We start from the raw sequence: 16,441 nt of genomic DNA, 5'->3' as shown, positions 1-16,441 counted from the left end.
TGTATAGCACAAATGCATAGCACAATGTATAGAAATGTTGAATCACTATGCCGTACACCTGCAACTAATGTAACATTGTATCAACTGTACTCACATTTTTTAAAAGGGAAGAAAAAAAAAGAAAAAGAAACAAATGGAACTCTAACCAAATCCAAGTGAACAAATGATCGTGAAAATTAAATTTATCTAACTTGGATTTGCTTCTTCTATGTATGCTTATAGTTAAAGTTACATTTTGTTATAATTACTATGTCACTATCACTGAGCTTGGTTCAGTTGTTTGAAAATTCACTCTTGGCACTGTTAGATGTAGCATTATTTTCCTTAAAAAGAAACCAAAATGAGGGGGGTGCCTGGGTGGCTCAGTGGGTTAAGCCTCTGCCTTTGGCTTGGGTTGTGATCCCAGGGTCCTGGGATCGAGGAACACATTGGGCTGTCTGCTCAGCGGGGAGCCTGCTTCCCTCTCTCTCTCTGCCTGCCTCTCTGCCCACTTGTGATCTCTCTCTGTCAAATAAATAAATAAAATCTTGAAAAAAAACCCCAAAATTATAAACTTTGATCTGATATCCATTAACCAGATATTGTTTGAAAATGGTTTTCAAGATCAAATAAATATTTACTCCCCTTTGTTCTGTTCTTATAAAACTTCACATGAAAAGCATTGAAAATTTGTGTGATTTTTTAAATTTATTAGAACTTGGAAATTCCTTTCCAAAAAGTATTCATTTCTATAAGAAACTGGATTATTTTGACATGAAATTTCTCCCTAGATAACTAATGTGATTCATGTCCACATGATTTTTTTTTTTTTTTTTTTTTTTTTGTCTACATCATTCAACTGGCAAAACCAAGGGTATGGTTTACATAAAAGCATAGTCTCAGCAGATGGAAATTAACCTTGTGGTTCTCCTTCTTGTAGATCTCTTTAAGGAAGTGGCAGGGCCCACAGAAATGTGTGACCAGAGGCAGCTTGGCCTGTTACTTCATGACGCCATCCAGATTCCCCGGCAGCTGGGGGAAGTAGCAGCGTTCGGGGGCAGTAATATCGAACCCAGTGTTCGCAGCTGCTTCCAACAGGTAAACGTGAAGGATCGCTGACTTGTAGAATGTGTCAGGAGGAGTGTGGAGGATGTTCTGAGAATTGGAATGGGGAACCAAATGGTAGGAGACATTGGGTACTATTCCAGTACATTTTTATTTCTTCAAGCAAATTTGGCTCAGGGAACAGCAGCCTCCTCCAGGAGACTTACTACTTGTCAGTGGGTAAAACCCCACATCTTATTTATGTTTTTAATTCTGTTATGTTAGTCACCATACAGTGCATCATTAGTTTTTGATGTAATGTTCCATGTTTCGTTGTTTGTGTATAACACTCAGTGCTCCATGCAATACGTACCCTCCTTAATACCCATCACCGGGCTCCCCCATCCCCTTGCCCCCCTCCCCTCCAAAACCGTCAGTTTGTTTCCCGAGTCCACAGTCTCTCATGAAAACCCCACATCACTGAAATGCGCTTTTACGTTGCTGTGGTTTGGCCGCCTTTGCTGTCTGCTTTCCAGCTGCAGTTTGCCTTCCTTTACTCCTGCCCCAGCCCCTTTGGGCATGTGCCCTCTGTTTAGAATAGTCTTTCTCCTACCCTTTACCTACAAGCTCTATTCTCATTGCCGATCCTTATTCTTTCTTTTGATCTTTGCTTAAATCTCACCATTCTCTGGAAATCCTTCTCTGAGCCCTTCGGGTGAGGTTGTGTGCTCCCACTGTCTGTCTTCTTCTGAAGCTCCTCTCTCTTCCTGTGATGCTTATGAAAGTGGAACAACATATGGAGTCACCTAATCGATTCATTAGTGTTGTTTCTTCTGTACAAACCCCAAAACTCTTTTTAATGCTTGCTGTATATAACAGTATATAACAGTATCTGTTACTGTATATAACAGTAACTTTCCAGAAAAGTTACTGCTGGCGTTACACGTTATGCATAAAGGAAAAGGCTACAGATATTTTGCCAGAGCATTTTCAGTGATTTATTATTGCTGAGGAAAAAAAAATGCTCATGCCATCTCTTTAAGGAGAATTGATGTTATGAGTTATTACATTTTGTAATGGCCCTTTTACGTGTTTTAGAGATACAAAAAAAAATACCAAATGAGCATTCTAAATATGATTCTCCCATGTACTGGCTCATAGGGTGACCTTGACAAAAGTGGGAGAAGGATGTTGTTACAAATTTAACTTTGCACATGTGAAAATTAGTCAGTATTAGGTTCTAAAGAGAGACTAAGATATTTAATGCAATTAATCACAATAAATTTGGAAATGTTGCCAAGTATACTCACAGTAATTTGTTCCCAGTGTGATGTTATAACAGGTGGAGCAGGACACAGAAGTAACAGTTTTTATTTAGCAACTATCATAACCTTCAAGTTTGGGAAGTTACCACTGAGTCTTCACTTTCTCAAATTTATACTATCTTAGGTGAATGAGTTTTATAGGCTTAAAATATTTATGTGAGAATAGTACCTAGAATCATATGGTTTGGGGTTTTTTTTGTTTTTGTTTTTGTTTTTAATCTGAGTCTATTACGGTATTGGATTTTTTTTCTTCTTCCTATAGGATAATTTCTGCTTTTTCTAATTTTAAATTCTAAAATTTTCTCTCCATGAAGAACCGTAAATATTTTGTGATTTTAACTCACCTGGAAAGAGTTCTAGAACTTTCACTTTGTAGAGATTTTCAGAAGATTATAAAGCAACACCTGCTGCAATTTAAATGAAGAGCTTTTCTTCACTTTGAATACATGTGTTTCTTTACCAGAATAACAATAAGCCAGAGATAAGTGTGAAAGAGTTTATAGACTGGATGCGTCTGGAGCCACAGTCCATGGTTTGGCTGCCTGTTTTACATCGAGTGGCAGCGGCCGAGACTGCAAAGCATCAGGCTAAATGTAACATCTGTAAGGAATGTCCCATTGTTGGGTTCAGGTGAGATGATCTGTTGCCAGTGGTGGCAGGAGACTGTTTTCTGTTCTGTTGTTGCAATTTCAGCATATATTCATCATCCCTTCCCCCTGATTCCCACTGGGGGGTCGTGTCCCCCATAAATGGGATGCTTAGCATGTTCCATCTATCTGAAAATGACATTCCTTCTCCATGAAGCTTATTTTATTACTACTATCGTTATTTATACCACTCTGCTCCAGAAGCAGAGATTTTTCTGAATTTCTATTTACATAGATCCCAGAAATGTTCATGCATGATAATTGACTCATTATACATATATGGCTCTGATGGAATTGGGTGATGTTGCAAGGCCTCTGGGGTCAAACTTAGTAAGCAGAAAGTGACATTTAATTAGTGAGAAGTAACCTGATCACTTTGTGCTACTTCTGCCCAAGACTGTTGTTAAGTTGATTAACCCTGCTGTTCCCCTCACTAGAGGAAGCTTTATATCAGGGAATTTTGAAATCCATTTCTTATTGGTGGTGTAATTGCTTCTTAAAAATTTGATGTGTCAAACTAATAAACATGACTCTACTTCCTGGCCATTTGCATTCACTTTCACACATTACAGAAAATCTTTGGATGTGGATATTTGTCTTCTGACAATATTGTAATCGATGGGAGCATGCTTTAGAGACTTGAACTCCAAATTTATTTTTTACACTTGGAGGTGGGCTCATTAATTTCCTTTGTGAAATCCAAGATTCTCTTGGTCCTCATTTGGAGCTAAGATACTAAGAAAATTCCACATTTTGTGGCCAAGCCTACCTTTTATTTCCATCATGATTTGGATGAATGGCATTCCTTACCACAAATGAATGATTTGGACTAAATAATAGGCATACAAGCTAATCAATTTTCTTTTCTTCTCTCTAGGTATAGAAGCCTAAAGCATTTTAACTATGATGTCTGCCAGAGTTGCTTTTTTTCGGGTCGAACAGCAAAAGGTCACAAATTACATTACCCAATGGTGGAATATTGTATACCTGTGAGTGCTGGGCCACTTCTTGTTTGTTTGCTTGCTTGTTTTTATTTGTTTGTTTGGGAGGGAGGGAACAGAGGGAGAGGGAGAAATTTAAGCAGGCTCCATGCCCAGTGGGGAGCCTGACTCCGGGGCTCGATCTCATGACCCTGAGAACATGACCTGAGCCAAAATCAAGAGTTGGATGCTTAACCAACTGAGCCACCAAGGCACCCTTCTTGTTTATTTTTTAAATGACATATAGCTTTTGAATTAACGAAAGTCAAATTTATTCAGTATATTTAGAGAAATTATTTTTATTATTTTATTTATTTATTATTTTATTATTTTTACAGAAAAAATCACTTTTAGATGGCTTAACTAGATTTTTTGGTGTGTTTTTGTTTTCTTTTAAACAAATACATCTATGTTGAATTCATTAACATTATGCTTTTTTCAGAAAAAATTATGGATTGCATTTTGTTTACTTCTGTGTTTTGATTTTAAACTTACCTTTCTTAGTAGCAAACTCTCTCTAGGAGCTCATACTGGCCTGCTTTGAAAATGATACTATGTGTGAGAAATCATATCTCTTTTAGACACATTTAAAATATATTTTCATAATTAAATATATTTAATAGCAAAAAAGTAGAAAACAGAGAAAGTAAAAAATTCATAATTCTAGCTCCTGAATCCAATTAAAATAAATCACATCTCTTATTTTCTTCAGATTAGATTTATTCTTATATTTATGCTATTTTGATCCTGCTCTAATCACTGAACATGAGGTATAGAAAATGCTCTCCCCATTATCACACCTTGTAATTTTTCTAGTTACAGAATATTTAATTGAGTGAATTAAATTTATCTTGCCACTCCCTCAAATTTATCTGGATACTTATATTTATTTTAAATTTTCTAGTATTATAAACAACACTCATCTTTGTGAAAATAGGTCTTTCTCCATCCTGCATAAATTACATTTCTGTGGAATAAAACACTGGAAGTAAATGACCTTGGTCAATGAATCTGAGTATTTTTATGGCCCAAATCTTCAGGTCAACTTATTTCCAAAAGATGTTTATACCACTTTACATTATTACCACATTTGACTAATACCCCCATTTTATTATAGCTTCACTGCATTGGATACTCATTCTTGTTGTTCCTTTGATTTAAAGCTATTTTTTCTGAAGTTATCTTCATTTGCTGTCAAGAGCTATTTTTAGCTCCTTCCAAATAGTGAACCAAAATTTATTCATAGAACTGTACATTTTCTTTAGGTTTAGGCAATTGAGTGACTTTTTGGATTGACGGAAAAACAGCAATTTTTATAAGACATATACATATAAATCTCACAATCTTGGTTGTCTTAACTAAATAGGTACCCCATATACTGAAAGAGGAAATCTCTAGAAAATGCTGAGGAATTATGATAGATGTAGTGTGCCTGTAGTGCATAATAAATTTAATGAGGAAAAAATCCTCCAAGAAAATTTATGAAGCACCACTTATTACTCTGATTAACATATTTATTCACTCAACAAATATATATTGAGCACTTACCTTGTGTTAGACACTGTTCTCAGCTCTAATTCATCAGTGTACTACCAGGATAGACAAGATTACTGTCCCTCCTGCTACTTTTCATTTAGGAGGAGGGAATGTGTGACAAGGAACAAGGAAACAAATAAATGAGATCATTACAGATTATAGTAGGTGCCTTTTAGAAATAAATGGGTAACAAGATAGAAGATTAGAGGAAGAACTTTCGATAAAGAAATCAGGGAAAAATCGGCTAGAGAAGTTAACATTTGAGTTGAGATTGAAGGATGAGAAAGAAGCAGGTGTGTGAAGAACTAGTAGAAACATATTTTAGAGAAGAAAGAGTAGACACAGAAGTCTAGAGATGGGGAAGAGGTTGGTGTGGTTGGAGCACAGAAAAAAATGAAGCCTGTTCCACAAGGAGAGGGCAGTAGGTAGCACCAGCTCTGTCATTTGAAGTACCCAGAGTATCGTGAAGAGGTGGGACCCCTTGTTCGAAATGTCTTATAACTTCTAAGATGACAACAGCAGTGCATTAAGCCAAACTTAGGGAGCTTGTGAGTGTGGGATCCCTGCAGCTGCACAGGTCTCATATCCATGCAGATGGGAAAGAAAGAGGTGGGAATGGTAGGGGAACAGAAGGAAATGGGTGAATTTCTCTGTCCACAAAAGGGAGAGTGATAGGAGATGAGGAAAGAGAAAGGCAGTATCAGATTGTGCAGAATGCTGCTGGCCATTATAAGGAACTGGGGAGAAGTATAGTGTTAATATTTGCATGAGTAGAAGTAGGCATTTAGGGGAGGAGGAGTCAAGATGGCGGATAAGTAGCAGGCTGAGACTTAAAGGCATCCAGCTCGGCAAAGAAGTAGTCAAACTATCACTCTTTGCAGATCATATGATACTCTATGTGGAAAACCCAAAAGACTCCACTCCAAAACTGCTAGAACTTGTATAGGAATTCAGTAAAGTGTCAGGATATAAAATCAATGCACAGAAATCAGTTGCATTTCTCTACACCACCAACAAGACAGAAGAAAGAGAAATTGAGGAGTCAATCCCATTTATAATTGCACCCAAAACTATAAGATACCTAGGAATAAACCTAACCAAAGAGGCTAAGAATCTATACCCAGAAAACTATAAAGTATTCATGAAAGAAATTGAGGAAGACACAAAGAAATGGAAAAGTGTTCCCTGCTCCTGGATTAGAAGAATAAATATTGGGAAAACGTCTATGCTACCTAAAGCAATCTACACATTTAATGAAATTCCTATCAAAATACCATCCATCTTTTTCAAAGAAATGGAACAAATAATTCTAAAATTTATATGGAACCAGAAAAGACCTCGAATAGCCAAAGGAATATTGAAAAAGAAAGCCAAAGTTTGTGGCATCACAATTCTGGACTTCAAGCTCTATTACAAAGCTGTCATCATCAAGACAGCATGGTACTGGCACAAAACCAGACACATAGATCAATGGAACAGAATAGAGAGCCCAGAAATAGACCCTCAACTCTATGGTCAACTAATCTTCGACAAAGCAGGAAAGAATGTCCAATGGAAAAAAGACAGCCTCTTCAATAAATGGTGTTGGGAAAATTGGACAGCCACATGCAGAAAAATGAAATTGGACCATTTCCTTACACCACACATGAAAATAGACTCAAAATGGATGAAGGACCTCAATGTGAGAAAGGAATCCATCAAAATCCTTGAGGAGAACACAGGCAGCAACCTCTTTGACCTCAGCCGCAGCAACATCTTCCTAGGAACATCGCCAAAGGCAACAGAAGCAAGGGCAAAAATGAACTATTGGGATTTCATCAAGATCAAAAGCTTTTTTGCACAGCAAAGAAACAGTCAACAAAACCAAAAGACAACTGACAGAATGGGAGAAGATATTTGCAAACGACATATCAGATAAAGTGTAGTGTCCAAAATCTATAAAGAACTTAGCAAAATCAACACCCAAAGAACAAATAATCCAATCAAGAAATGGGCAGAAGACACAAACAGACATTTCTGCAAAGAAGACATCCAGATGGCCAACAGACACATGAAAAAGTGCTCCATATCACTCGGCATCAGGGAAATACAAATCAAAAGAACAATGAGATATCACCTCACACCAGTCAGAATGGCTAAAATTAACAAGTCAGGAAATGACAGATGCTGGCGAGGATGCGGAAAAAGGGGAACCCTCCTACAATGCTGGTGGGAATGCAAGCTGGTGCAACCACTCTGGAAAACAACATGGAGGTTCCTCAAAATGTTGAAAATAGAACTGCCCTATGACCCAGCAATTGCACTACTGGGTATTTACCCTAAAGATACAAACGTAGTGATCCGAAGGGGCACATGCCCCCGAATGTTTATAGCAGCAATGACTACAATAGCCAAACTATGGAAAGAACCTAGATGTCCGTCAACAGATGAATGGATAAAGAAGATGTGGTATATATACACAATGGAATACTATGCAGCCATCAAAATAAATGAAATCTTGCCGTTTGCGATGACGTGGATGGAACTAGAGGGTATCATGCTTAGCAAAATAAGTCAATCAGAGAAAGAACTATCATATGATCTCCCTGATATGAGGAAGTGGAGATGCAACATGAGGAGGTTAAGGGGGTAGGAGAAGAATAAATGAAACAAGATGGGATTGGGAGGGAGACAAACCATAAAACAAAACAAACTGAGGGTTGCTGGGGGGAGGGGGTTTGAGAGAAGGGGGTTGGGTTATGGACATTGGGGAGGGTATGAGCTAAGGTGAGAGCTGTGAAGTGTGCAAGCCTGGCGATTCATAGACCTGTACCCCTGGGGATAAGAATATATTACACGTTTATAAAAAATAAAAATAAAAAAAAAGAAGTAGGCATTTAGGAAACTGATTATAAAAATGTCACAAAATGGGAAAAATGACAAACTAAATATATTTTAAAGATTTCATACATGAATGAAAATGATGACATGTTTAAAGATGTATAAAATTACTATTTGTCTTGGTCTTAAATACAATTCCTAATGATTTTGCAAAATACCCCATAATTTGAAATCCGCATCTCTTCAACAATAGTCATTGAGCATTTGGGAATGCTTGCAAGTTTCTGATACACCAATGCATTTCACTGATGCATAAAAACTTTCATTTTTAAAATGACATCTGCAGGTTACCCAAAGCTCTTCTTGTTATGTAGATTTTTGTGAACTCGTTTTCATGCCCGAGATCATGACTTCTCTTTTGGAAGGGATGGCTTCCTTTTCATAGATGTGTTTTGCGGGGGGTCTATTGCCCCTTTCTGGAATTTATATAGTGGTCTTAATTAACAACCTTCTCATAAACCATCTTAGGACGGGTTATTTTCTGCATTTGATCCCACAGCTTTTGATGAAGTAACTAGAAATATATGTAAATTAAATTTTTGAACAGTATACTCGAACAGTAATGAATTAATACATTAATGGTTGTCCAATTTTCTTTCTTTTCATCTGCATTCTTTGGATCTTTGCTCTCCTCTTTACACTTCTTCTGTCTTTAACCTAACATTCCCTAAACTCATTTGATGTCTGCCTTGGAAAAGGAACTCGAACATGAATTTTTCAATGCAAAGATAATAAGCACCACTTGCATTTAAATGGATCAAACTTTTCCGTGCAGATCTTGATGTTGGCATTTCTCATAGAGCATCTCCATTTGTGGTGGAGCTGGTGCTCTAGTTATATTACTGACTTCATTTCTTTCCCCTTCAAGTTCCTTCTTCCTGAATCTAAATGTTTCTATAGTTAAAGGTTTTCTGAAGTCTTATTTAAAACGCTCAAAGCTCCAGAAATATTTCTTCAAACATATCATCTGGCTGTGACAATGTTTGTCTTCAGATGTAAGCGGACTAATGGTGTGTGAATTCTCTATTATAAATTATAAAGACATTTTATGAAATTGACAGTAAAACACTTATATACAGAAGTGAAGTAGAATTCTTCTTCTCTCGAAAATGACTTTTTTAAACTCATATTTTCTTCCACCATTCTATAATCCAACTTTGTACATTTAAGGAGTTTAAGGACAATGATTAGGCTCAGTAAGAGTTCATCTAAACAGCAGCATGACATAGATTACATTATATCTCTGTCTCTACTCTCTCTCTCTCCATCCCTCCAAGTCCCATTTCTGCACAAAACCAGCTCAGTGTATGTGTGTGTAAAATTTACAGTGTGTGTAACATTTCCCCAACGTCCTCCAGCTTCCCCTCCCAGGATGCCTCATCCTGCGCGCTCTACCTGTAGCCTCTGTTTCACCAATTAGTACTCGATGTTGTAATATCTTCTGTTGTTTTCCGTGTGTTTTCCTCCTCCACTCTCTTTTTCACTCCTTTTTTCTTACTACGCTTAGTTAAAGCTGGCTCATAAAAGCTAAGTGAGTTCGTATCTGACATTATAAATACTAATTATAGAATATTAAAGCTGGAAAGATCTAAGAAATCATCTAATTCATTCTCATTTTAAAGAGAAAACTAAATCTTAGAAAAAGGTGATTTGATCAGAGTTGGTGGCCTGGATTAAGTGATTCTGCTCCCTTAGGGAATTATACATAATTTGGCACATTAACAAACTGTGTCCTGTATGCTTGCTGGAGTGTTATGTTTGTTGGGTATCCAATTATATAGGCATTTTGCTGGGGATTAGAGTTACAGTGAAAATATAAAGAAGGAAAGCAAAGTCCTCTATGTAGAGAAATGTAAGACTATGTACTTTTTTTAAATGACTAAGTTTATGGATCAAGATAATAGTCAGCAACAAATCAGACAACAACAAATCTTGTTACCTGTGCCCTGCATGTTTGAATTCAGTTTATTATTTATTTTAAAAATACTGACATTTTAAATTAAAGATGTGAAGATTTTCATTTTCTTTTTTTTTTGAATAAAAGTTTGTGATCATTTAATTTCACAATGAAAATGATCCTAATTTTATCTTTATGAAACAGTGTCTATATTCTCTGCTGCAAATAACCAAAATTTAATTCATATTAGACACATTTTTGTATGTTGTTATATAAAAAGGATATTCCCTTTAAGAAAAAAAAGCTCCTTTTTTTAAATGTTCAATTAGTCGACATATCTCATCAGTTTCAGATGTAGCATTTAGTAATTCATCAGTTGTGTAGAAGATAGCCCTTTAAACTCAAGAGAAAGGATGGTGAGTTTCATATATGATTTATAAGAGTTTATGCCATTGCTGCTAGTGAGAGAAAGTTAGATAGGGTTAAATATTAGGGAGAATGGAAACTGTTTGGAATTGCTACTGGGGGCAAGTGTGAGTCGACAAGAGATGAATAAATTGATCGCTACATTGCAACAGGAGTGCAGCTGAGGTTAATTGGCAAAGATTTGCACTGACTGCATCATTGCTCAGTCACTGTGGAATTAAGAGACGGTAGATAGAGTTGAAGGCCAAGGGAATGAATGATACAAAGGTGTTAATGATACTGGGACTGCTTTGGGCTGTCCCCATACTGAAAAAAATCCCTAAAGGGGTTGAAGAGCTAGTGATTAAGATCATGCGGGTAAGAAAGGTTTGTTCATATTAAAGAAGTAAGGCCAAGGCTCAGGACTTCTTTTCCAGGTTAGAAATTTGGGACCAAATAATGTTTTGAGTGCTGACGTGGTTGGAGGTTTGGACATACCCCATTATGTGGCTAATGTGGAACATAAAAGGTTTGTTTTTTTGTTTTTGTCTTTGTTTTAATTTTATTGTATTTTTTCAGTGTTCCAACTATGAAAGGTTTTGAAGTGAGGTGGCGCTTAGAAGACCATCAGTATGTCTCTAGAAGGTGACAGGTGGTAGCTGCTTCTGGCCATGTATGGTCAAAGGGGAATGGATGGGCACATTAGTTTTAGTTGCTGAGAAGGCTGAGGCTAAGAGCAAAATGCTGTAAACCTCCTTTATTGTTGGCCTTTGTCGGGGAGAGATTCTACCGCCCATCATGGAGAAGATGATAGGGGACATGTGTTATCCCAGGAGCATCAGGATTTGCTGAAGGAGAAGGGTTCAAGTTGCAGATATGAACAAGATGTAGTAGAGTGTGTTTATGAGTCCAAGAACCCAGAGTCCACCAAGTTGAGGGAAGGAAGGTAACTAAGCAGAGGCTGTGTGCACCTGGTCAGGGACAGTGATCCAGACCAGAAAAGGAGAAATGGGGACAAGAATAGGGCACATGCTTGTTCACAAATACAGGCAGAAGGAACCAAAGTATGAGCCAGAATAAGAAGGTGGTTTGAGAGATGTGTTAGCTCAGGGAGAAGAGAGGGGATGTTTGCAAAATTCTATTGCTAGAAAAGTCAGCAATGTCAGCTATTTCCAGCATTCAAATTGGTGGGGTAGAATCATAACCAAATTCTCTGCTTATGTGCAAGGTTTGGATAGGACTAGTTTGTACAGATAGTTTCATTGAGATTTTGGTAAGAAGTTTGGAAGACCAGAAACACATACCATATATGGAAAGCAGCTTATTACTTTAACAACATTTAAAACACATTTGTATTGCATTTTTTAAGCAAGTGCATGTTACTTTTAAAGCAATAGATTCAAGCATATTCCTGCCAATATTGATTAAATATACAGGGAAATAAACCAAAGCTTTGTATTTTTAGTGTTTCTAGAAACTGTAGAAAAATCAATTTTCTACTAAGAAAAAACCAGAAAAAAGTTTTCTTTTGATAGTTAAACATGAACTCACATTTTTTCTTTGCAAACTATATGTGGTTAGCAAAAAACAAACAAGGACAGAGGGGGAGAAGCTAGAATTGGTTGTTCTGTCCACCTACCTCCATCCTGCCAGCATCAATGTATCTGTATGACTATGAAAATCATGAACCAGAAAATGCTGGTTCATTCTTTGGAAAGCTTTCCATCGCATTAGCGTCGTTTGTTTTTTGGCAGTCTTGCTTCATCAGATGAGACTGGGGACGTTTGCCAGCAAGCTGAATGTGCAGCATCATTGCTCCTTCTCTGACCTCAGCATCCTGAAGTGGCTTTTCAGTTCTTGCTCCCCTTATCCTGTCCTCTCAGTAAGTGGAGTGCATTTAGAGTGTGTCATTAGCTCTAAAGTTGAGGTTTGGACAACATCCATTTTCCTTTGCAAAGCCTTCTTACCCTACTTACTCTTGACCCCTTGGTGATTCGGTTGATGCCTATTTTTTAGTTTCATATTTTTCCATTACAACTTGAAAGGCTCCAAGCTTGTCTTCCTGATTTCCTCCTCTTCATGGAGTTCAGTGTAATCTAAATTTCAGCTTTCTGAGAACAGTGAAACTGAAATCAATCCTGAGAAGTTGTTTTTGCAATTTAAAAAATGTTGGAAAATCTTTTAGGATAAGTCCTGTGATAATGATGGACTCCTTAGAAGTATGCGTATACCATTTGGGATTATTGACTTTTATGTTTAAGAAATAAATCTTGCTAATGATGATGATGCTGTTCAACAGTGATTTTGCACTTGTGCATAATCCAAAGGGTAGTGTTTAATTATTCTACTCATGTGCCAAATGGCTGTGTTGTTAGTTATATAAGCTTGGCTTTTCCTCTTTGTACTTCCTTATTTTACTGTGTCCAAAAGTTACTCATTTTTGTAGCTAATCGTTAAAGCTCTAATGATAGTACTCTTTGTTAAAGAATTAGATAATATTGCCATCCCTAGTTATGAGCTGGCCAAGGAATTCAGGGAGGATTTTAGATTAATATGGTTTTGCTTATTTATTTGTAGTTGCTTCGTGTTTTGCTTAAACTGCTAAGTATTTAGAAGTTGGATGTTTTGGCCTCTAGCTTATTTGACATCATTGTTCATAGTCCTTTTTATATTTTGCTTTGTGGATCTTTCTTGTTACGGGAGGAGTTTTTTAAGCTGAAGTAGTAAAGCAATTTATTCAAGGATCTACTTGACTATAATACTGTGAGGATTAGCATTTCTAAATTCTAGATTGTTTTGTACCTTAGCCTTGTTACCCCTTGTAATTCACATTAGTGAGAAGGAAAAGACTCTCAGTCATATATCCATGTTTTTGAAGTTCAATAGTACATAGGTGTCAGCATTCATAATAAGAATATATAGCTTAAAACATGAACAGGGATATGTAGAATAATACATCTAGATTTATATGTAGATATACAAACACAAGTAAAGTTTAGATTAAATTGGTTCTATGTGATTTCTCTGTTTGTCTTCAGTCAAGGAATAAAATGAAGGAAATTTTAAAATACTCCCAACTTTGGTTGGCAAAATAGAACTCGATTGAAAAATCATCTGACACCAGCTTACATGGGAGTTTCTAAGGTTTTGGTAGAGAGTTGCATGCATAAAGTTACCCCAGGGTAGCTTTTGTAATTTAGAAACATGTTTTTATATTTCATGCATTTATTTGTGTAAGTTGGTGGGGTGCAAGTTGAGAACTATTATTTGTTATTGTCTAAATAAGCTTTCATCATCTCTGTTCTGCTTAATAGAAGCATACTGGAGGGAAGTATATTTTGAATATTCACATGCCCACTTGTCTGTGTAGGTTTAGTTTTAAAATGTTTTTCACAGTGACTCACCTTCATTAGCTTTCCAAAAATGACAATTTGAAAGACAGTCCTTGTTTGGACATGTGAGTTCTTATGTACTTGTTAAAAATCAAGCCAGAAGGATTTGGGGGAGATGGTGGCCTAGTTTTTCAATATCTTTTGTCTTTGTCATTTTCTTCCCATTTCTAAATTATTTACATAATAAGAGAGAAACTAGACAAAAACAAACAAACAAACAAAAAAAAAACCCAAAACTCTCTAGGCAACATTTACAATAAAACTAGGCAATAAGAAATCCCCCCAAAAATTGGGGCGCCTGGGTGGCTCAGTGGGTTGGAGCCTCTGCTTTCAGCTCAGGTCATGATCCCAGGGTCCTGGGATCGAGCCCCGCATCGGGCTCTCTGCTCCGCGAGAAGCCTGCTTCCTCCTCTCTCTGCCTGCCTCTCTGCTTACCTGTGATTTCTCTCTGTCAAATAAATAAATAAAATCTTTTAAAAATAAAAAAAATTAAAAAAAAGAAATCCCCCCAAATAAATCTGGGTGCCTATAAGCCACCACCAGCCATTAAAACCTGCATGAAGATATCTTTTTCTATAAAATGAAGGAAGAAGAAGCAAGGTGCCTGAGAAATGGAGAACCTCTAAACAGCAGGTATTCAGTGCAGAACTCAAAGGGCTGGTTTGGAAACAGAGCTTTGAACCTGGGAGGAGCCCAGAGGTTTGGTCGGAAGGTGCTGCGGTGCTCCGGGCTTCTGGAGTCCATAGACCTGACTTCCTAGGGCTTCCTTCCAGGAAAAGAGCCGCAGGCTGTATAAACTGCTAGGAATGACACAGACATAGCAGCTCAAAGCAACGGAGATGAAAAAGAGAAATGGTTTAGTCCAAAATAGGACAAGGGAAAGGACCAGAAAATCCCCAGACTCAAGTGCCCTATTCTTTAATACCCCAGAAGAAGGAGCCCTGTGAAGTTGGAGAAACCATGGGTGCCTGGGTGGCTCAGTCATTAAGCGTCTGCCTTTGGCTCAGGTCATGATCCCAGGTTCTTAGGATCAAGTCCTGCATAGGGCTCCTGGCTTAGCAGGAATCCTGCTTCTCCCTCTCCCACTCTGCCTGCCCCTGCTTCTGTTCCTCTCTCGCTGTGTCTCACTCTGTCAAAAAAAAAAATAATAATAATAATAACTAAAATCTTAAAAAAAAAAAAAATTAGAGAAGCTTTCCTGAACCTGTGTGAAGCTTCCCTGAATTAGGAAAATAAGTTTCATGACAATGACAAAATTGAGGAGCAGGAAGTATTAAGATCAAATCTCATATAAAGCAATTATAAGCAAAAGATGTAGGAACCAAATAATATAAGTATAGTAAAGTTTACCAAAAATATGTGCTCCTTGAACATGTCAAAACTATAACCTATTATTTTAAAATAAGCTTAAGAAAATGAACTAACCCTTGAAAGAAAACATATACCAGAACTGGAAAATTTTGGAGAGGGTGAGGTGACAGAACTCAGGAAAGAAATAGAAATAAAAGAAAAAAACTCATTTCAAAATTAAGACTAATTTTAGTCTTAATAAACAGAACAGGTAACTATCTTGAGAGAAATAGAAGGTGAATAGGGGACAAACTTTAAAAGTAAAAATAAAATGAAGAAAGCAATTTACAAATCTAAGAGAAAATACAAAATATTGAAGACAGGGGAAAAAATTACAAGGATGAATAATAGGAATGCAGAATAGGAAACCCAGAGTAAGAACAAGCACTAAAAATGAAAAATCAAGGAAAACCTTCCTCTCCACCAAAAAAAGAAAAGATGGAACTATATACTGAGAGTATATCACATGCCTGAAAACATTGATTCAGAATGCCCAATACTATAATATGCTCTGATAAAATTACTGGACTTTAAAGTCAAAGAAAAAAATCTTCCAGTCTTTTAAACAGAAGGAATACATGACTTAAAAAAGAAAGAAAATTAAATAATCAACAGCAAAGCTTTTTTGTTTCATTTCACGTTTTCAAAAAATTCTTTTTATTTTGGGGATTATTAGAGGGTATATTTAAAAATTTTTTTCAAGATTCACATGCGCCACACCCAGTGCTCCACGCAATACGTGCCCTCCTTAATACCCACCACCAGGATCACCCAACCCCCGACCCCTTTGCCCTCCAAAAGCCTCAGTTTGTTTCTCAGAGTCCACAGTCTCTCATGCTTCATCACTCCCTCTGATTTTCCCCAACTCACTTCTCTCCATCGTCCAATGTCCTCCGTGTTATTCCTTATGCTCCAAGAGAAAATGGAAGAACATTCTTAAGAAACTGAAAGGAAGAGAACATGTGAGCCAAGGATTTTATATTGAGAAAAAAACAGCCTTCTACTA

General features: G+C 36.9%; 1 protein-coding gene across 8 annotated transcripts in view; it reads left to right on the top strand.

Annotated features, from left to right (window-relative positions):
- The window catches only part of UTRN (utrophin), a 500,711-nt gene that overhangs the window by 448,232 nt on the left and 36,038 nt on the right, over positions 1–16,441 (top strand). For all 8 annotated transcript variants that reach the window (XM_004752757.2, XM_004752758.3, XM_004752759.3 and 5 more), the window contains 3 exons: positions 920–1,077; positions 2,812–2,978; positions 3,873–3,984. In XM_004752757.2, coding sequence (XP_004752814.2) covers positions 920–1,077; positions 2,812–2,978; positions 3,873–3,984 — 437 coding nt within the window. The remainder of the gene's footprint in view (positions 1–919; positions 1,078–2,811; positions 2,979–3,872; positions 3,985–16,441) is intronic.

The sequence above is a fragment of the Mustela putorius genome, unplaced genomic scaffold, assembly GCF_011764305.1.
Source record: "Mustela putorius furo isolate JIRA1106 unplaced genomic scaffold, ASM1176430v1.1 tig00003863_pilon_pilon_pilon, whole genome shotgun sequence".
Taxonomy (NCBI): domain Eukaryota; kingdom Metazoa; phylum Chordata; class Mammalia; order Carnivora; family Mustelidae; genus Mustela; species Mustela putorius.
The sequence above is the reverse complement of the archived record's forward strand: the minus strand, read 5'-3'. Positions and strand labels throughout refer to the sequence as shown.